The 21104-nt window shown below is 42.5% G+C and overlaps 1 protein-coding gene across 2 annotated transcripts; it reads right to left on the bottom strand.

Annotated features, from left to right (window-relative positions):
- Positions 1-445: 445 nt before the first annotated feature.
- MAX (MYC associated factor X) lies at positions 446-19617 on the bottom strand. 2 transcript variants are annotated; one of them, XM_053400244.1, is made up of 4 exons: positions 19322-19617; positions 9602-9709; positions 3091-3214; positions 446-1713 (listed from the first exon to the last, which is right to left on the bottom strand). In XM_053400244.1, exons 1-4 carry the CDS (start codon positions 19355-19357, stop codon positions 1526-1528), a joined length of 456 nt encoding a protein of 151 aa, XP_053256219.1. In that variant the 5' UTR covers positions 19358-19617; the 3' UTR covers positions 446-1525. The 2 variants fall into 2 exon arrangements, with proteins under 2 accessions (XP_053256219.1, XP_053256211.1); XM_053400236.1 differs by having other exon boundaries at positions 3091-3221; positions 9603-9709.
- Positions 19618-21104: the final 1487 nt, after the last annotated feature.

The following is a 21104-nucleotide window of genomic DNA, read 5'->3' as shown; positions in this document are numbered from 1 at the left end:
CTCACCATTATGTGACAAGCTGCAGCTGCATAGCTGGAGATACACGCTGCCCTCAAAACAAAGGAAAACAGCCATTCTCTCCCCACCCCATTGGTTTTGGGGTAGTATGTGCAATTGAAAACATGTAGCAGAGGCAATCTTTCTTATCCTACTAGAAGAGATATACATGCAAAGCTCTTCCTTTATTTGATCAACTTACTAAAAGTACAGAAGCACTTTACGGTAACTCCCCTGTATCAGCATTTTGGAGAAGTGCAAGATTTGGAGATCTTAAATAAATGTTGAGTTTGCCTGTGAAGCCTTGCTCATAATTCTATTTCAACAGGTTAAGCCTTTTCTCACGTGGGAATAGAAATTCTTCTGTCTCTAACGTCAGAAAAGTGGAAGCAAAACTGCCAAGAGGCAAACCCGCCCCTATCGGTTTCCACAAAGACGCCAGTACCACTCAAAAGGATAAAATACTTTTTTTATTTATAGTCTTATAGTAAAGGGAAGCCTTAACTTGCAAGACAATTCTTGGGCAGTATGTACAACATACTTCAGTTCATGGAATAGACTCACACCTGGACAGAGACCAAGCTACACTTGTATACACTAAATTCAGAAAACGTCACAAACAAGAGTGGGAAGAAGACAAAAATATAAGGTCACACACACCGACACACACACACGCATATGCACACTCATGCACATGTGCGTGCACATGCACACATACACACAGTGGCCTTTGCTCACTCACAGCCTGTGCCCATTTAAGTCGTTATGGGGTAACTGGCCCATTTGCCAGAGGGCAGGAGGTCCACGCTTTGATGCAGTTATTAGTACCAAGTAACAAAGCTTGTGGTGTGTATTTACATTATAAAAGCTGGCTCTAATTCTGAGAAATTCATTAAGAGGGAAGAACTGATCATGGTATGAATCTGTAGCTTCACGTCACCAATGTCCGCAGCAAGAGGAGGAATCTGATCGGATTGAGTTTCCATAGTAGGAAATAAATACCAATTAATCATTTGCCAAAGTACAAAAAGGAAATCCATCTCCCTGCTTCACCCTGAATCCTGCACCATCCCTTCAGGAAACTAGGGACATGCACTCACATGGATCTGCATGATTCCCTTCCCCCACCAAGATCCTTCAGGGGACATTTGGCTTGGTTGTCATAAATAAACATATTTTGATGAGACAGTGACTGGTACGGCTCTAGTGAAAGGATGGAGGGGTCATTGTCACCACAGAGTCCAGGCAACCATAGCCTCATGAGTTCATCGAATGGCCTGGGCATTCCTGACACTAGAACTTGCAGCCATGAGGCAGGACAAGACAAAACTACATCCTGCTCCAAGCTATGGCCGGTGTCTTCCAGAAGGTAAGCTGCCAAGCCAAGGGGTTGGGTTAACTCAAAAGGGGCCACATAGGGGCAAGGAACAGGGGAAGCTGCAGTCCGAGAGCCTCTACTAAAGAAAAAAAAAGGAAAGTCCTTAAGCAGCCAGCGAGTGTCTAATGGCAGCGGGAACAGGGGCCTCTTCTAGCTGGCCTCCATACGAAGCTTCTTCCGGCTCTGTGGCTCTTCCAGCTCAGACTCTGAACTGGAGTCGGAGCCTCCATCAAAGGCGGAGATGGTACTGCCCTTGGGATTGGTGTAGAGGCTGTTGTCTGAAGAGGAATAGTTGGCCTGCAGCTGAGCACTTGACCTTGCCTTCTCCAGGGCACGAACTAAAAGGCAAGAACAAGCATATGGAAATAGGCTGGGGAAAAGTAGGCAGTGCACATAACATGAACATGCTCTCATGTTGGTGATCTTAACACTTGGCTGACAGAATGTTATGGATTGCCATACCCGGCTTTTTAAAAACTAAATGTAGTTAAGATAGTATAAATACAATTTTAAAAATCAAAATTAAGAAGATTCCCAAGTATTTTTCAGTGCTATAACTAAGATTGGTACCTCTAAAGATGTTAAGGCCCAAACTGGGGGAAGATTGAGGAAGTTTTGGAAATATAGCACTTTTTCCTAAGGTCTGATAAAAAAACAGTCATAAGTTTGGGGAATATTATGTGAAATAATTTTTTTCAGAAAGATTAGTGAACGTATGTTATGGGGAAATTCATCCCTCTCTTTTCTGTTTGTATCATAGGACTGAACCCAACTAAGTTCTACTCAGAGTAAACCCACTGAAATTAATGGACCTAAGTTAGCCATGTACAGTAATTCCAGTTTTTGCCATACTGTTGACAGCTCAGCCCATGGCCCATATGTGTGTCCTAGCCAGGACATTCTGGCACTTTAAGTCATCAATGCACAAGAGAGAGCCTTCTGGTTACACACAGAATGTAGAACTCTCTGTCTTGGGAAGTTTGGTTCCATTTTTAAAATTATTCTGCTGCCCATCAAAGCATTCATTTTTTTAGCAAGCTTTCAACTTGCCTGCAAATTAGCAATGGCTGTTGGTTCACTGGCTCTTTAATTGTTTGTCTGTTGCTCTTTTACTCAACTGTTTCCATAACTGAATTTTGATTGTATATTTAGTTTTAGTTATGTAAGCTGCCTTGTGTTTCCTTTTGGAACAGGAGAAGTGGAGTAAAAAAAATCTAACAAATGCCTGCTGCACTCTGAAATGAACCAGTGTAGTTCAGTGCTAGACTATGAATCTTCCATCAATACACCTTTGCAATTAACTATTATTGGGTTGTTTTATGCCCCCTGTTCCCAGTGTCAGAAGCAGAGGGGCAGGGAAGTTGGGCTTTAAGGTTTGATAAATCCTCTCTCTCTCTCTCTGTGTGTGTGTGTGTGTGTGTGTGTGTGTGTGTGTATACGCATGCGCGCGCGCACACACACACACCCCAGCACTGTGAAACTTACTACTTATACTTCTGCCTAGTGGCAACCATTAGTCCTCCCTTGTGAGCAGCAACTTATCAGTCTGCTTTAAATATGTCGTAATTATTTGGCTTGAGAAAATCTTGAAGGCACCAGGTTGGGGAAGCTTCCCTGGCAGAGAAACATGGATAGCAGAGGGTTTTGTTGAGAGGTGGCACAGTATCCTTACCCATAAGATGGCATATGGAGTGCCCTAACGCGGCCTCACTCACCTTGCTGCTCCAGCAGGGCGTTCTGGCGCTTTAAGTCATCAATGTCCTGCTGGTGTGTGTGGTTTTTCCGACGCATGTACTGGATGTACTCTGTGGCTTTATCTAGGATTTGGGCCCGGGATGCCTGTTGCAATAGTAGGAAAAAACACACACCAGATAAAGTCCTAGTTCACGTAGGTAGCAAGTCTGATATTCCCTTCTGCAGGGAGGCTAGAGAACTGATTCCTCAACCCAGTCCACATTTGACTTAGGTTCAATCTTGAAGTCCATGTAATACTTGCAAAAAGTTCAGCACTAGAGAAAGCAGCTTTGAGACTCAGAATATGTTAACTGTTTTCCAATCCCACTATACTGAGCTCCTGAATCAATTGTACTAATGACACCTGTTCCCAGTACTAAAGCAACAGCAGATGGAGCAATCAATGAAACTCCTACAGGGAGCTGCTATAGACTTGGATCATTCCCCATGCCAGCAATTCTGCAAACAAATCCTTCTGCTCACAAGAACTCTTTCAGCAAAGTAGAGTCTTCCAACTGCTATTCAGTATCTGCTGTTTTCCTCCATAGAGATAAAGCAACATGCAAATTATTCCCACATTATTGGCATTTGAGCATAATGTTCCCTGACCATCAAAACAGACACTCAGATCACTTAACAGCAAAATTCAACACTGTGCTACCAAATCTTTGCTCACATTGTGGGACCCCTTGTCCTCCATCCTCTGAATGGATTTAGAGGGTCCTCCCCCAGCCCCCAAAGAAGATTTTGGGGCATGTAGGTGGAAGGAGAGGAACAGGAACGGGAAGGCCCATTGCATGAGCAAAAGTCCTCTCTACTCTTGTATGGACACCACTGGATACCATCCTAAAACAAGAATGCAGTGCTCTGCTGCACCTATACTTCTCCTGGCTTACGTTTTCGCTCAGCAACTGGGACTGCAAAATGCTGGCCATCTAACTCAGCAGCAGCCTGAAGCGATACAAGGCAATTGCTTACCTGCTCTCATAAGAACTCAGGTTCGTAAAATGTTCTTGGAAAGTTTTTCAAAGCTGCTTGTAGACTATATATGCATGTATATTTTTAATGCAGTACTCGTATTTATACTGGAGTTACTGATTAGAAGACTCAAGTGGGATGAGAAATAAGAAAAAGGGCTTCAACTGCAGAATGGAAAGAAAAGGAAGGAAGGAGAACCTAGTCTGAAGGCATTTTTGAGGGAAGGCTCTCTCCATTACTGGATGCTGCTGGATCAGACAAACCTGCTCTATGGAAGGTCAAGGAGGCAGGCTGTACTGTCCAAAGGACTGGTTGGAACTGCTTTGTTTTGATGGGCTTCAATTTCCCCTTGTAAGCAGGACTAAAATTATATCATGTGCGCTTTATCTGAAGATGTTTTATGAAAGACATCATGGCTCTCATTAAAATATGTGAAGCTCAAACCTGAATAAGCAGCTATGACAGATTTTAGAGGGCCAGGGTCCCTTGCACAGAAAGTTGCATCTATTTTACGAGATTTGTATACTGCTTAATTGTAATAACCTCTAAGTGGTCTACAGATCTGGACAGCAATACTTGAGCTCGGTTACGTATTCAGTAGCTTCCCACTGTTCCTAAATGGAAGCAGCAAGGCTGGCAAAGCACACCCCCATCACCTGTAAAAAACTGTTTATTAAAGAAAGAAAACACAAAGCAGGCCTATTTTAAAGCATCATTGTTAGCTAAACAGCTGCATAACACAAAAACAATGCTGATATGCAGTTAAGTTTTAGTTTCATTTTCAAATTGCAAACATTTAAAGAAGGAGGATATTTATGGTGTTGCAATAAGATGGCAGACAAGAGGCAATAATACACATATTTGTATTTAAGTTTTGAATAGTCACATTTGTATCTGCCAACAGATATTCCTGTTTTTAACATTTTCTTCTGGTTTTTATAACAGGAACACACAGCTCTAAGCTAAAGAATAATGCAATCACAGAGAAACATAGTTAGGCAGGCATAAGCTCTGTGGTTGTTGTTTTTTTAAAAAGGTTTCATTTCTGATGTGGTAACAATGCCAACATCCTTTCTCAGTTTAAAAAAGGATCTGTTCTAAAAGGTTGAAAGTATTCTACATTGCCATCGTGGCTGAACAGTGTTGTATGCCAAAACAAAAACCACTAGTTCTACACTGTCCACATAACTTTGTTGTCAATTTAGCTATAGTCTACTTTTCAGAATTAAACCTGGTACTTGCCACTGTCAAACTATTTCCCCTCTGGGACTTTCATCGTGTGAGTTCTGTTAACAACCCTGCTTATATGTAGATCTTGCCCAGCTTCACTATGTTCTCATCCTGCCACTAAATGTACTGTCCCTCTCTACCAGTGCTCCAGGAACATTTGGTCGTACATGAATGTATCATAAAATGTGCAGCATATATAGACCCACATCTATCATTTTCTTTCTTAATATTTCCTGACACTGTGTATAACCTGACAAAAGTTATGTCCCACTGAGTTTGGTGGACAAGTTAAGTGTGTCCTTAACCCTCTCATTAAAGTTAATGGGACTTGGAAATACCTTTTTTTACTGGAATTTGCCCATTTCTTCTTCTATTGATGGCTGCAGCATTTCTTCAGAATGCAATTAAGGTTGGGCAAGACAGTCTCTACAATTAGCAAATGAGAAACAGCAGCAAATATGTCACTTTTAGTAATTAATCCAAGTGACTCTACTTCCCCCAGCACCTGCATGCATCAACTTGGTACTTTATGGTTCATGGTCCCAGTATAATGAAACATTTCTTCATTGTCCAGCCTGCCCTACTAAGTTAATTTTGCTTGCAAAGAAGCCAGTCAGAAGATCTTGGTTTGACTTTCACTATGTGGCTCTGTCTCATCCCCCGTATTGCAGAGGTGGGGTTGGGTGGTGGGGGACATACCAACTGTTGTAAATATGAAATTTTGATAATGCATATGAAGTGTTTTAAACACTTGAAAGCAATATGTAAATGTTATTTATTATTATTGCTACACAGTACAAATTTTAATGCAATTTGCTTTTTAATTCTCAACATTGGGGGGGGGGACACACTGCATGTGCCATTTTCTCATTTCTTTCTAATGCACTCCAGTTGTCAACATGAAAAGCATATTCTGCTATTGGTGTTTATGAATTCTAACCTGGGAGACAATAAGCTCCCATTATTGTTTATTTGATTGCTCTTAGCGTTTTGGAGGCAATTTACCACAAGCTTATACAGCAGTGGCATATTTTCACTTAGTTCATAGCTGGTTTTCAGCTAACCTGGTTGCTGAATCTCCTGTTTGCTTCCAGATTGTCCATTAAACTTGAATTGCTTACATCTTCTACAGTAATCTGCTTTTTTGCTTTCTAAAAAATGAATAGAAGTGTAATACAGATTTTCATCAAATTGCATTCCAGTGAAGTATCCTCCCACTGGAGTCAAGCGGGAATAAAGAAAGATTTAAACACAGACAGGCTACCCTTTCAGATCCCAGTCACAGAATATGGATTTGAGGGTTATTTATTTTAATGCAAAGTTTCAGAGCCTTGCCTTATTAGCAGCAAGAGCTTTTCTGCTCTTGAAAACAGAAGCTTGCCAAAAGCTAGGCTTCAGGTTCAACATAGTAGGCTGTCCTCAGCTAGAGACAGTCAACTCCTCTGCTCCTTCTTTGATCAGTGGTGGGACCTTTTTTAATTATATCTGTGTGTCAAGTTGAAACAGCAAAGGTGCAGACAGAAATCCATAATGTTAAACCCTGAACAGTTTATCAAAAGCAATGTAGGACCCCAAGCTAGACTTACTTTTAGAGGTTGGGTTAAGCTGGCAGGCAGACCATTAGCCCTTACTGAAATCTAACCAGGCCTTAAAATGATTATTTATGCCCAACTAGTTACACTAGACACCCACAGGGCTCCTTTGTTTCCCCCCTTCCCACACTGGAAATAGGCTTGAAAGAAGAATCCTACTGTGGTCAACAGTATAGGTTCCAACATATGTACAGTGCGAGAGATATTCCCTTCAACAGTTTATAGAATTTGCAAATAAACTCAAACCCCAAATGTTTAGTAGGCTTTGTACTAGAATGCGGATGTGCATTAGAAAATGCAGTCAGATGTTCATCAAATAAATTGTAACTAAAGTGTTTAAATGGTAAAATACCAGTGCTAGGGTTCAACAATAGGTTTACGTCATTTTTATGTATTAAACAGAAACTGGTGTTGACCCCATGCTGTCACTGCATCCCAGATACGCAGAACAATATAAGCATAATGGCTTTCAAATATTTTGAACTCCAATGGAGTTGACATCACCATAAAGAAACCCTGCCAATCAATCTCCCCAAACAGGGCATAAAATTCCAGGTGCTTTACTCAGAAGCTTGCACTAACCTCAAAGGAGAATTCAAAAAGCAGAAAAGCAGGCCACATATTTTAACTAACATTCATTTATTTATTATTTAGAAACATTTATAGGCCACCTTTATGAGTCAATGTCACAACAATTTAGGCTGTATACATGTCATACATTTGAAGCACATGACTTTGAATCCCCAAAGAATGCTGGCAACTGTAGTTTGTTAAGGGTGCTGGGAATTGTAACTCGGGGGGGGGGGTGTAAACTACAGTTCCCAGCAATTGGGCGGGGAACCCTGTACTTTAAATTTACAGTGTGTACATAGCCTTATAGAGTAACACATTAAATACAGAAATGTATCCAACATTAGTCATACTTAAGAGTAAACCCACTGAAATTCACGAACATGACCAATAGGGCTGAGAGATGTCTGATTAAGCATTGCTATACACCATGGGTAGATAAACTAAGGCCCGGGGTCCGGATCCGGCCCAATCGCCTTCTAAATCCAGCCTGTGGATGGTCCGGGAATCAGCATGCTTTTACATGAGTAGAATGTGCCCTTTAATTTAAAATGCATCTCTGGGTTATTTGTGGGGCCTGACTGGTGTTTTTACATGAGTAGAATGCATGCTTTTGTTTAAAATGCATCTCTGGGTTATTTGTGAGGCATAGGAATTAGTTCATTTCCCCCAAAAAAATATAGTCCGGCCCCCCACAAGGTCTGAGGGAAGGTCTGCTGAAAATGATTGCTGACCCCTGTGATACCCAGATATATCACAATGTCTGAAATAAGGATGGAACTATGTAGAAGCGAATGGGGTAGTGTCCTGGGAACTGCTACTAATGGATACATTTAGTTACCTTTAACATACTGTTGCAACTGTTATTTTATAGTACAAAGCAACAAGGGGCGGCAGACCTCATAAGAGAAGCAATGACAGGCTTCACAATTTCCCCCACATCACAATTTTTTACATAGCATGCACATGCATCGTGATTTGTGATATATCGCCAAGTCCAATATTATGAAACTTTTAACATAATGTGGACTTCCAACCAATTTTGGACAATGTATCGATAAATCACCCAGCCCTAACAACCAATGTAGACCAATTAATTTCAGTGGGTCTCCTCCAAGTAAAAGTTAAGTTGGATACTACAGTAAAATAATAAAATACCATAAAAACAGACTATACCACAGCATTAATAAAAACCTGAGTTCTGGCAGCTTTGTCTACATGACCTGAGTACTAAGTGGGTGTGTCTTGACAATGTCTAGGACAGTGTCATCAGAGGTGACTGCACATAAAAAATGTTGCCTATCAAGCTCAGTACCTTGTACTGAGCTTCTGCAGAAAACCCTGTAGGTATTGTAACCACTGGTGATTAACAGAGCACAATTTCCTCATTCCTTTTTAGAACAGCCACTTTAGCACTAAGGAAAGCTAAAAGTTACCTGCTAGCGTTATTTATTCATTACCTGCAAGTATAGAGAAGAAAGGCAAGGAAGCCAACCTTCACACATTCTCTGCACACCTAGGGCTAATTCACACAAAAACTCTACTCATGGGTGTTTGCTCCTTCTCAAGACTGAAGGATACCCGTCTCAACTGTTTGCCACAAGCCTAAACTCAAATTCTACATGCCAATATTTCTAAGTGCAAATTGAGGGGCGGTCATGTGCTCATGGCAAATAACTGAAAACACCCCTACAACAAAAGCAAATTTTCAATGTGGGTAAAGCAAACACAGATGACTAATCACAAGCTGAGATCCAATGAAATGTTCCTATATCACCCTCATCAAGGAAGAGCTGGATGGATCAGGAAGAAGCACCATCTCTCTTCAGGCCTGTGAAGCCACGTGGTAAAAGACTTTCCATTATTTAGAAATGCTGGATGGAAGGGTAAGTTACTTCTCACAACAATATTTCATCTTCATTTTACTGTTAGCTTTCTGAAGCAGCAGAAGCATTTCTATATGCAAACTCTTTGGGACTTTCGCAGAAGTACCTTCTAAGCTGTATTGGCACTGGCTCCTTCCTGCTCAGAAACTTAAGGCAAAATGGGACTGGGATGCAATTCCTTTGTGATTAACAGACAGAACCCAGGGGAAGATCATCACTTCTCTCAATAAACTCACCTTCTCTCCCTGAAGTGATGGCACAGAGTCCCGCAGGCTGTGGAAACTGTCCTTTATGTGGTCCCTACGTTTGCGCTCCAGTGCATTGTGGTGAGCACGTTTGTCAGCCTAAGACAGACAAAACAGAGAACAAGTATTAGAATCATCACTGTCCCACTGGGCAACAAGGTATGTGGCTGCCGCTGAACACCAGCCCCCTAGATTACTGTGCACAGAACAAAAAGGAATGCTCTTTTGAATCAAAACTCTGCTGAGAGGGAAAGAAACAAAGGGCCAGCAAAAGAAGCATTCAAGGCTGTTCAAGTCCAGAGCAAGCACACAAAACAAGTATGATTAGTAAAGAGGAGGGTGGGCTTTTGCCCTGCAGCAAGTTCCTTGATCAAACTCATCTGCACATGATTGTTCAGAAAGACTTTTGTGACGCCTCCTGGACTAGAGATTATCTGTCTCCAAAGAGAGCACTAAGATTTCAAAATATGCTCCATGATTTGCTAAGGACGGGAGTCAGAAGACCGTTCCCAGTAATAAGAATTTCTGGGGACTGCACTACAGAGAGACTTCAAGTGCAATTGCCAAAGCACTGCAGGAAACATGGAATATCACCTTATCTGTTCATAGTAAAAAAGAAAAGATAGGACTACTTTGTTTCACTATAGCACCGCAGCTGAACATTTAAAATTCAATGCCATTCAAAATCCAAAGCTAGGTCCTTGATTGAATAAACTGACTTCAACACCTGGATTATTTTTATGTAGGAGCTCCATGGTGATAGAATGCCATTCAAATTTCATAGTAGAAGCAGCCGAAGGATGTGAACACAGCTGCAACTCTATCAAAGACTGCTCAGAGGATTTATGGGAGAAAATATATTTCCAGAGTAGCACCACCATCTACTGACACATGCAAGATCAGCTACCCTAGTCCTCAACTCCCACCATGTACCTAGGACTCACTTATTACAACCCAGATCCAATAATTCCCAATAGCCATTCTCTACCATAAAATAGAAGATCATTGTCATTAAGCCCTTTGAAGTGAACTGTTTGTCAAAAAAACACCCCCAAACCCCACCCTTCTTTCCTATCCCTCACCAGAATGGACACCACACCACTAATGGTCTATGCCATTTAAAGTCAAATATAGTGCAACAGAAGATGCTGCTTTAAGTGTCACACCTGAATTTATCATTAAAATCTCACACCTTTAAGTCATTTTTTTCCTTCAGGAAAAAGACTCATTTCTGTTTAATTTAATCCCTCTCTAATTATGAAGACCGATCACAGAAAAATATGGTGTGTCGGGAAATGCAGTGTTTTCACAGTGTGCTTTTCGGATAGCTTTTTGAAGCAGCTTTAAAATACATTTAAATTATTTTTGAAGCACATCACATTTACACCATCTCTGGCTTCCTCTTCCTCTTTTCTGGACTGACTGATACCCTTTTGTTGTCATTGCCTTTTAAAGGCAATTCCGGTGGCACACTGAACTCAAACTATGATTAATGGAACCCCACCTTTCAAATGTCAAGGCAGTCTCCAGTCACACAGGTTTGGCAATGATCCCACACCCAGCTCCAGACGCAGAAATTGTCTGCCAGATGTAAACAGGCACTCTGGGTGTGGCTGGACCCCAAATCCAAAGCACAAAGAACTTATTTCTGTCTGTCATAGTTCCCTTTAGGTCACCTTGTTAGAGGAAGAGCTTGACTAACAAGGAGTGGTCCAATCTTTTCCTCTGACACAGGTCACTACAAGGTTCAGAACTTTGTGGTGGCAAAGTAGGAGACACACAGGTCACTTGGATCTGCCAGACAGTTACTACTTTAAAAAGGAAAGGAAAAACAAGTTCGAGGGATACCGATGATATTTGTTGTCAGCCCATCTACAGTTATTAAGCTGTGTGCATCAAGAGTGCATGTGGCAAGCTAGCTATGGTGAAAAGGCAGACTAAATTCCAAGTTCACATACACTATCTTCAGAGATCTCAAGCCAAGAACTGACCAGCAGCAAAATGCTTCAAGGTTAGCCAAAGAAGAAAGTGACTCAAATCATACCAACACGTAGAAAGAAAGAAAAATAATCATCCTGAAAAAGGACTAGGACCCAAACTCACTAGTGTCCTATGGTGTTACTTAAGGACACGCCAGAAAAGAAAATGTGCAATTTAGTTAAGGTATTGAGTAATGTGAAAAAAACACCAAATTGTTATAAATGTAAGTCCCTATGTTAATAATGTGCCAAATGATGCAATTTAAGGAGATGATCTTCCATAGCTTCTAGCTTTGTAGGCATTTGAAAAGTTGATGCAAAGCAGTTGCATATGTATAAAGTGCTGCCCAAATGACTTTAAGGAGATCAGGAAAGTAGAGGAAACTAGAAGAGCCTCAAATCTGCTCACACTAGTTGCCAAGTGGCTGCACTGGTCTCTAAGATTACATAAGAAGCCATGAATATGACCATGGTAAAAATAGGGTAAAGAAAAATATACTGGTGATATTATCTGTATCCAGAGAAATAAAATAGAGAAGGTATAACTCTACCTGACACACTGCACTGTAGTCAAGTTACCACAGAATGACCAAAGTGCTAGTTGCAGACACTTTCCCATACAGGAGTTAATTTTGAGATAGTGTGATAATGATTACTGGTTGCATCTATAACACCACTTTCTTACAACCAGTTCAGCAAATAGCCACAGAATCTTCCCATGGACCACAGTAGTTGTAACTATTTCCAGTTACCCTTTAATACTTGGCCATGTGTGTGCTTATAAGAAGAATCTACTTCAGTGTAAAAACTAGGATTCTATTTATTTTAAAGAATTTTATAGAAGCCTAAACGAATAGACATAAAAAAGGTTGCAAAATAGCTGGAGAGTGCTCAACAAATATGTCATAAACAAATATGATAGAAGGCCACTGCCTAATTGTCCACAGTTCATGGGGTAGTACTGCTAAAATTATTAGTGCCACTAACAAATGTTAATGCCAGTCACAGCAGCGCCGAGATATTCTAAAATTTATGTTATCACATGTCCATTCAGGCAATTTTATTGCATGCTGAGCAGTGTTAGAAATTAGGCAGCTGCATTTTGCTACTGGTGCAGGTCCAATTGTGACCATGTGGAGATCTCCAGATGCCAGGTTGGTGACTGACATCTCCATCTGGTTGGCCTCTCCAGCTTTCTCAAGCAGGTAAGCAAAAGAGCTTATTTATTGCATTTACATCCCACCTTTTTCTCCAAGGAGTACATGATTCACCCCTCTCATCAATTCATGCCTACAACAACCCTGTGAGAATCATAGAATTGTAGAGTTGGAAGCGATCCTGAGAATCATCTAGTCCAACCCCCTGCAATGCAGGAATAAACAGCTGCCCCATATGGGGATCAAACCTGCAACTCTGGTATTATCAGCACCATCCTCTAACCAACTGGTGAGGTAGGTTAGGAGGCTGTGACTGGTCCAAGGTTACATAGTGAGCTTTACGACTGAGTGGCGATTTGAACCCTGATCTCCCAGGTCCTAGTCCGACATTCCAACCATTACACCTAGGGTACTTCTACTATGGGGCAGCTATATAAATTAAGTAGGTAAATAAATATGCAAAAAGCAAAATGTCACTTAGAGGAGGATCCAAAATATTTTTCTTGAAGCTTGAATTTGTTTTATTCTGGATTGTTGTATTTGATGTTTTAGTGTGCTGTAAACTGCTTTGAGATTTTTTCTTTAAAATATAAAGCGGTATAGAAATGAAATGAAGAAGAAGAAATTCCGGGGGGGGGCGGGGCGGGGGGAAATGGTGCCTAGACATTGAGTTGTGGCAACTGTAACCTAAGTTTAATGTGCCATCTGGCTTATATATGTGAGTTTCTAACACTGATGCTGATCTCAAAAGCCAGTTCAACTAGCTAATTTCACCAAGCAGGTATGTATTGCCATATTTAGGAGTGTTATAATAATTTAAAGGCAAACTATAAAAACATTGACCATTGAAAATATAACCCGTTTCATAGCTGGTACATTTCATTGTTAGTTCTAGGGAATTCTAAGGAACCTAGAAAACCAAGGTAATGCAGGTGAGCTATGCTTTTTCTATTAAGAGAAGCTCAATATCACAACTATGGCCAAGGTGACACAGATACCATTGGTTGTGGTATGCTAAACATCACGTTTCCTCAAATCGCTTCGTAACAACGGGCCCAGTTAACAGTGGATATAGCACCTGGCCCTACTGTAACGTATTACTGGCAATAATTCAAAGCAAGTGAATTGCATTTAGGAAAGACTGCCAAATCTAATCCAATGAGTTCTGGTTGGCACATGCCAGACTAAATGCCGAATAAGGATAGCAAGAAAACACTAGCCTCCATTCATCAGAGTACGGTGGCCCACTGCCATGCCACTCTCCATTACTACCTCATCAGCTACTTTCAAAACCATTGGACTGTCCAGGAAAATATCAGCTCCTGGCAAGGAAAGAGGGCTGAGAAGAGGGAGGAAACCAATATCCTTCTGTCTTAATAGAGTCTGACAGTTAGAACTGTGTGTAATGTACATGAACTCATGGATATGAACCCATTCAGACCAGAAAAGAAACAGTGGAATTTAGCTCTGAAAACCCCATCTTGGTTTTATAACTTGCCAGGAGTCGGGCAGCTGAATATAAAGGAGGGATCTTAGTCTTTTATTCAGGTAGGTATGTTAAGACATATCATGAGTTTGACAGCAACTAGGCCTACATTGAACCAAATGCTGGGGAAAGTCCTTTGAAATCTAGCCCTAATGCTGCACATTGAAGGCTCCGTCTTTGGCAGCTGAAAATATGTATTTATCATATCACAATGGGCATTTGGTAGCCTCGCAACATTCTGCTTTATCTCAACCTGAAGAGACAGTTCTCAAAAGAAGCAACTCTTACAGCATCCACAGCAGCACAATAGGCTTTGAACCACATGTGACAATTGTGGCACACAGTAATTTTACCCTAGTCTTATAATTACACAAGACTCAAACCATGGGTAGGCAAACTAAGGCCCGGGGGCGGGATCCAGCCCAATCGCCTTCTAAATCCGGCCCGCAGACGGTCTGGGGATCAGCGTGTTTTTACATGAGTAGAATGTGTCCTTGTATTTAAAATGCAGCTCTGGGTTATTTGTGAGGCATAGGAATTCATTCATTTATTTTTTTCAAAATATAGTCCGGCTCCCCACAAGGTCTGAGGGACAGTGGACCGGCCTCCTGCATCAAACAGTCACCCATCCAAAAACTTACAGATTAACATAGCAAGCTGGATGTGACTTCAGTTTGTATTCCATATTGCCCTAAAACAGAACTCTTTGGTCTTTACAACAGGGTGGGCTAGCCTATGGCCTTTGAGATGTTGTTTAAATCCAACCCACATCAGCCAGAGCAAGCGTAACCAATGCTCAGGAATGATGGGAGAGGAGATACTGTGCAACAACAGTGGAGGTCTACTTCTGCTTTCTAGTGCCCCAGTTACCCCCATAAAATATAAAATGCTAGAGGCAATATAGGTAGCCACTAGGGCTGGGCGATGTATCAATACATGGTCCAAAATCAGTTTAAAGTACTCAGATAATGCAGGCAAAGCTGCAAGAACTCAGGTTTTTATGAATGCTGTGGTATAGTCAGTTTTTTATGGTATTTTATTATTTCACTGTTGCATCCAACTTAACTTTTACTTAGAGTAGCCCCACTGAAATTAATTGGCCTAAGTTGATCGCCTAAGGCGATGCATCAATAAATTGTCCAAAATTGGTTGGAAGTCCACATTGTGGTAACAGTTTCATAATATTCGGCATGGTGATATATCACGAATTATGATGTGTGCAAGTGCTCCTGCAGGAAGCTCCTGCAGCCAATCAAAAGCAGCGTAAGCCCTGCCAGTTGTCCGGGTTCCAAAAGAACGTTCGCAAACCGGAACAATCACTTTCAGGTTTGCGGCGCTTGGGAGCCAAAATGCCTGAGTCCCAGGGTGTTTGGGATCCAAGGTACAACTGTACTATAAAATAACAGTTGTAACAATATGTTAAAAGTAAATAAAAATGTATCTGTTTTAGACTCCTGAGTAGTAGCAGTTGCCAGAGCATTAACCCATTCACCTCTACAATAGTTCAATCCTTATTTCAGACATCGCTCAGCCCTACTGGCTACTGAAAGCATGATGTTTCTCAGAAACATGACCTTTTGGGACAATATTCCCAAATTTCTATATGGAATGGCAGCCACAAGCCTATGCTCATCTCACGCAATTGGCAAATATTTAGTACTCTCCTTCACATACTGGTATTCACCAATACAACAGAGAAGTGCCTTTGAATTTGTAGTCATCACAAATTAAATTATGTAGCTATGTTACAAAACTCAAATAAAAGTTGTTCTCCTAAAATATAATGAGTAATCCAAGTACACTGAGTGAATTCTATCATGGTGCTCACCCACCATAAGAATCAAAAGGATGTTCAGTATCTCACAGGAACATTGCTGCCATATACCAAGTTAGACCATTGTTCCATCTAACTCAATATTGTCTATACTGACTGGCAGTGGCTCCCCAGTATTTCAGAGAGTGGTCTATCCCATTCCTACATGGTGATGCTGGGGATTGAACCTGGAACACTCTGCATGTAAAGTACATTCTCTACTCCTAAGCTACAGCCTCTTTCCCCTCAAAAAATGTGCCACAGTTAGAAAGTCAATTTGCAAAAATGGGAGGACTTGAAACAAAACAATCCAACTACAGGTAGCCGGAGGGGTTCCAGCACACACACCACACCATAAACGCAACCCACATCATTGAGGTATATGAAGTGCTTTTAATGCAAGTGAAGTGCTACCTGTTAGTTGCCCCCCCACACACAACTGGTTTCTCAACACCTGCAACTGCACATTGCGAACATGAATTTGCCAGAATAAAACAAAATAGACATTTTCATTAATGATCAATAAATTTAATGTAACTATTCACACAAAATTTGGAAAACATAATGCTGATTTTTCTCACCTATTCAGCTTTAGTCAACTTCCTAGCAGCTCTCTGTGAAACATCACCCACTGGCCTTCAACCCGGTCATATTTTAAAGAAAATGTCAATAGCTTAAAATTCTTCTGGAGACCTACTGTTCCTAGGAATACCCACCAGAAAGTAAGTAGAAATAATTTTGCTTCTTTCTTTAGCTACATGAATTTCAGTGGTTGCATATTTCAGCATGGAAACAGAATTCTTTTTCTAAGGTTTTCCTGTTTAGCACAACAAGGAGGAAAAGCATCTTACACCTTGATTTGTTAAACTGAGTAAATATTAAGCTGGACCTCTGTACATTCTCTAAAGCCAGGCAATTTGAACTGGACAGGCATGTACAACAGCAACTAAGTTAGTTTTTCTCAAGGTGGATCAGTATTCATTATTAAAAACCAGATTTTATATAACATCCTTTAAAATGGAATCCTAATTTAATACAAATGTTAAGCTCTATACTTACAATCTCTTAAAACTAAATCATGGCAATCTCTTAAACACATTTACTGTTAAAAAGAATGCTTTTTAAAGATGCATAGAAGAATACATATAAGGGGAAATATGTATTTTGGCAAAAAACAAAGAAACCTGATACCAATCAATATAAATACACGACTTTTTTGTGGCATCCTAAGGGGCACAGGTTTGTATGGTTCCAGCATAGGAGTTACTCCTGTTTGTGGAAGGAACTGAGATTTACTGGATGCTCCTGCTGGAAGGTGGGGTCACAAAGCCCCGTCCCACTCTGGAGATGCTTTTCAGGGGAACAGAGGAAGTTGCAGGAAGCAAGAGCCTCCCCATCCTTCTTCTAATGGGAGTTTTCAAATTATTGATATTTTTGACAATCAGCATGGACATTCACTTTTTAGTGAAGTCTCCTTTCCCCCCAATAACTAATGTTTAATGGAGCAGGTGCAAATTTGCAGCCAACCTGCACTGCATGGCTGAAGGTTTTGGATTATACTGCTGGTTTGTATAAAAGCTGTGTTTAGCTGCAAGTCAATATTCTTTGCTATAGAAACTAGTCAGTATGTATGTATGTGCAGTAGACATGTGGTTTTCAAATAGGAAACTTGACTTAAGTTTGACATTTTTTCTTTACACTTTAATTAGAAATCAATCCACCCTTTTTCTAAAATGCTGACTATACATTAAACACTACTCTCCATTGCACTTTTATCCACACTCAACAAGCAAAGTTACTTAATTAAATTCTTATAGAGGCTGTAGTATACCAGCATCCACAAGTTTCTAGTGGTACAATACACTACAAGAAACTTTCCAACAAGCAAAGGCAATGCAGAAAAACCCTATTACTGGCTGTTCTGCATGGTCACAAACAAAGCTGTGCATCATAGTGTAGATTTCAAGAATAAGAAGGCTTTAAACCTGAAATTCGCTTTTACTATAAATTGCTAGGGATGCTAGAAAGCACATCCAAGTAGCATACACACACACACATATAAAAATTAAATATTCAACAACTGAGTCAGAGTAAGCTGCTTTGTGGAAGTTTTCTGTAGAAGCCAGCATTTCCACTATAATCCACTAAGGAGATTAAACACCAAAATAAGAGAATTCCCAGCTTCTCGCTCATTAAATCCCCTGGCAGCAGCAGCAGCAGGAGGGGGGCTCTTCCACAACCCTCTTGGAACCTTCAGCATGCAGCATCCTGCAAGCAGAAAACCCTTCGAAGCCCCAAAGAGGCCTTTCAAAGACAGTGCACTTTGCTGCCCTGAAAGATAAGGCTACAGACCAGGGATATACATTTTAAAACACCCACTCCCGATTATTTGTGGCTGTCTTTTCTCTAAAGCCTCTGTTCCTCCAGACAGCGTGTCTTCGTCTCTTCCAGACTCCCAAGGAAATAAATAGTGCTATATGGTTTCTGCCAATGTAGGCAATTCCCCTCTGCAGTATATGATTCCATCACATGCCCGGCCTGAGGGGCGCGATGCAGCTCAAGGGTGAAACTGCCAGGGCTCCCATCACAGCCAACCCTCCTCACCCCACTGCAAAATTGTGGTTTCGGCCTTTGCTGCGAACCATCTATATTCAACACGACAATGGCTGCTCCCTGCCCCAGATTTTCGACTCTCCACTCTTGGCCTTCAGCCCACAGTCGCCCCCCCCCCCACAAAAACCTCTGAGCACCTCGTCCTTTGCTTCCCCCTCTAATCCCTTCGCCTCCCCCCACCTCCAACCACCACCATCACTACCCAGCCAAGCTGCACGAGGCCTAGATAAAAGTCTCCTCCCCTGGAGCCCAGCCCGGGAGCAGCTCCAGCCTCGCCACCGCCACAATCTCTCCCAAACAGGTGTCTGTCTGTCTCTCCGACCCCAGACGCAGCCGCCCCCCGCCCCTCTTCCTCCCCCTTCAGGCGAGACTGCGGGCCAGGACGAGGCGCCTGCCAACAACACACACAAACACCGCTGCTGCTCCTCCCCCTCCCCGCCAACCCGGGCAGGGGCTCCGGCCGCCGGGCCTCTCTCTCTGCCCGAGGAGCCGGGTGGGGAGAAAGGCCGCGGGTGGGGGCCGGGAAGCGAGGCCTGTGAAGAGATAAGCACCGGGGGCTGAGATCTCGGGAGACCCGCGCGGGTGTCCCTGTCGGCGCACCGACTGGCCGACCGAGCAAAGGCCGGGAAGGGGAGCGGGGAGGAAGCGCCACGAGAGACTCACGTCGCTCTCCACCTCGATGTCATCGTTGTCGCTCATGCTGCCGATGGTGCTGCCGTCGCCCGGCCGAGCGGCTCGGGGGCTTCCCTGGCGCGCGCTGCGGGCCCAGCCGCGGAGAGCGACGAAAACAGCCCCCGCGCAGCGCAGCCAGAGCAACAGCGGCGGAAACAGCGGCGGCGGCGGCAGCAGCAGCGGCAGCCTCCGCCTCCACCGTCGTCGTCTTCTTCGTCGTCGTCGTCTCCGTCTCCTCCTCCTCTAGCATCAACGGCACACGCACCTCGTACTGCACGTGACTGGCTGACCCCGCGCCGTCGGCTCGCCCTCACGACGTCGCCTCCTCCCCGCAAAGCATGCTGGGGGATGGAGTCCGCCGCGACGTACTGCGCCGCAGACGCCGAGCAGCTCCGAACTATACTTCCCGGAAGCCTCTAGGCAGCGGAGGGCCTTTGAGGTCACACCATGCGCTTGCGCAGTGCCTACCGAAGTGCATTGTGGAGGTCGTAGTCCTCAGCAAAAGAGGAAGGACTCTGCTTCCCGGCAGCCTAAGGAGGGGACACGTGGATGGGAGGAAAGCGAGCACGGTCTATTTAAGCATCATCTGTCTCCTCCCTCCCCCCCGCCTCCTATTGACTTTTTTTTTTTTTTTTACTTTAAAGAGCGAATAGCGTTATTCTTAGGAAGAGGAAACACAGCAGAAGGCCGCTTCTGGCAGTTATCTACATAAGCCAAACTGGGTTATTTCAATGCAAGATATCAGTCAATACATGGAAGGAAACGAACCAAACGTTAAAAAAATGGTGACACTCAGAAACCACCAAGGGAGAATTTTGGTCTCCCTGGATATTCTGTAACAAACTGGAAAGTTGTCTTACTTCAAAAAGGAGATTCTAACAGAATGGCTGAGTTTGAATTCATTTGTAGATCTGACACTCCGGTCCAATCGTCTAAGAATGGCCATTTCATTGCCGAAAGTGTCTGCTGTTTCTAAGTGTTTATGATTTTTGTTTTCAGTTGTGTGTTTTGGTTTTTTTTTCATATTGTTTAGGAAGGCTCTTCTACTCCATTACATTTGTGTAGCTGAGATTACTACATTGGCAGGATCTGGGCTGCCCAGATGTAGAATGTTACCTGTAGTACTAGAAACCTCACACAAAACATAGTAGACAAATGTACACTCAGACATTTGTTGGCAAACCCTAAGCCACCATACTGTGATAAGAATTTTGAGGTCTTAGATATAGGTTAAATGTTCATAAGTGTACCAACCAAGCACATACATAGATCAGCATAGGAAGACAGACCTGGAACCATTTTTGATCCCAAACTCTCCCAAACTGACCAAATGTTTTCTCTGCAAGGTCAAAGGAAAGTGGAAAAGCCTCCCGATTGTCTTTTCCTTCACAAATCCTGTCTTAAGGGTATGTCTGTGTTTGAATAGGGTGAGCCTGTGACCTGACTTAGGAACTAAGTATTTATCATTACAAAAGACTGGCCAGGCTCCCCAGGGTATCTAATCAAGTAAGCAGGCAATCCAATCAAGTGACCCTTAAACAGATAACCTGTCAGAGGAGATAAACAAGTCATTCAGATTTCTGTTTCAGACCACCTTTTCTGTGATGTAGGTACGTGGGGGGTGGTCTTGGGTTACACCCCTTCTGTGATGTATGTATGATGTATGGAGGGGTGGTCTTGAGCTCCAGGGCAGGGAATTTAAAATGTCTATATAAAGGCCTTGCGCGCCATTGTTCTGGGTTCCTCCGCCTTTCCCGTGTGTGAGGGGAGCACC

Source organism: Podarcis raffonei, chromosome 1 (assembly GCF_027172205.1).
Source record: "Podarcis raffonei isolate rPodRaf1 chromosome 1, rPodRaf1.pri, whole genome shotgun sequence".
NCBI lineage: Eukaryota > Metazoa > Chordata > Lepidosauria > Squamata > Lacertidae > Podarcis > Podarcis raffonei.
The sequence above is the reverse complement of the archived record's forward strand: the minus strand, read 5'-3'. Positions and strand labels throughout refer to the sequence as shown.

Coding starts and splice junctions, on each gene's coding strand:
- MAX (XM_053400236.1), bottom strand. CDS start 19,357: ATGAGCGACAACGATGACATCGAGGTGGAGAGCGAC. Junction 3,222..9,602: donor CCATCACTTCAGGGAGAGAA/GGTGAGTTTATT, acceptor TTTCCTACTATT/GCAACAGGCATCCCGGGCCC. Junction 1,714..3,090: donor CGCCCTGCTGGAGCAGCAAG/GTGAGTGAGGCC, acceptor CTTGCCTTTTAG/TTCGTGCCCTGGAGAAGGCA.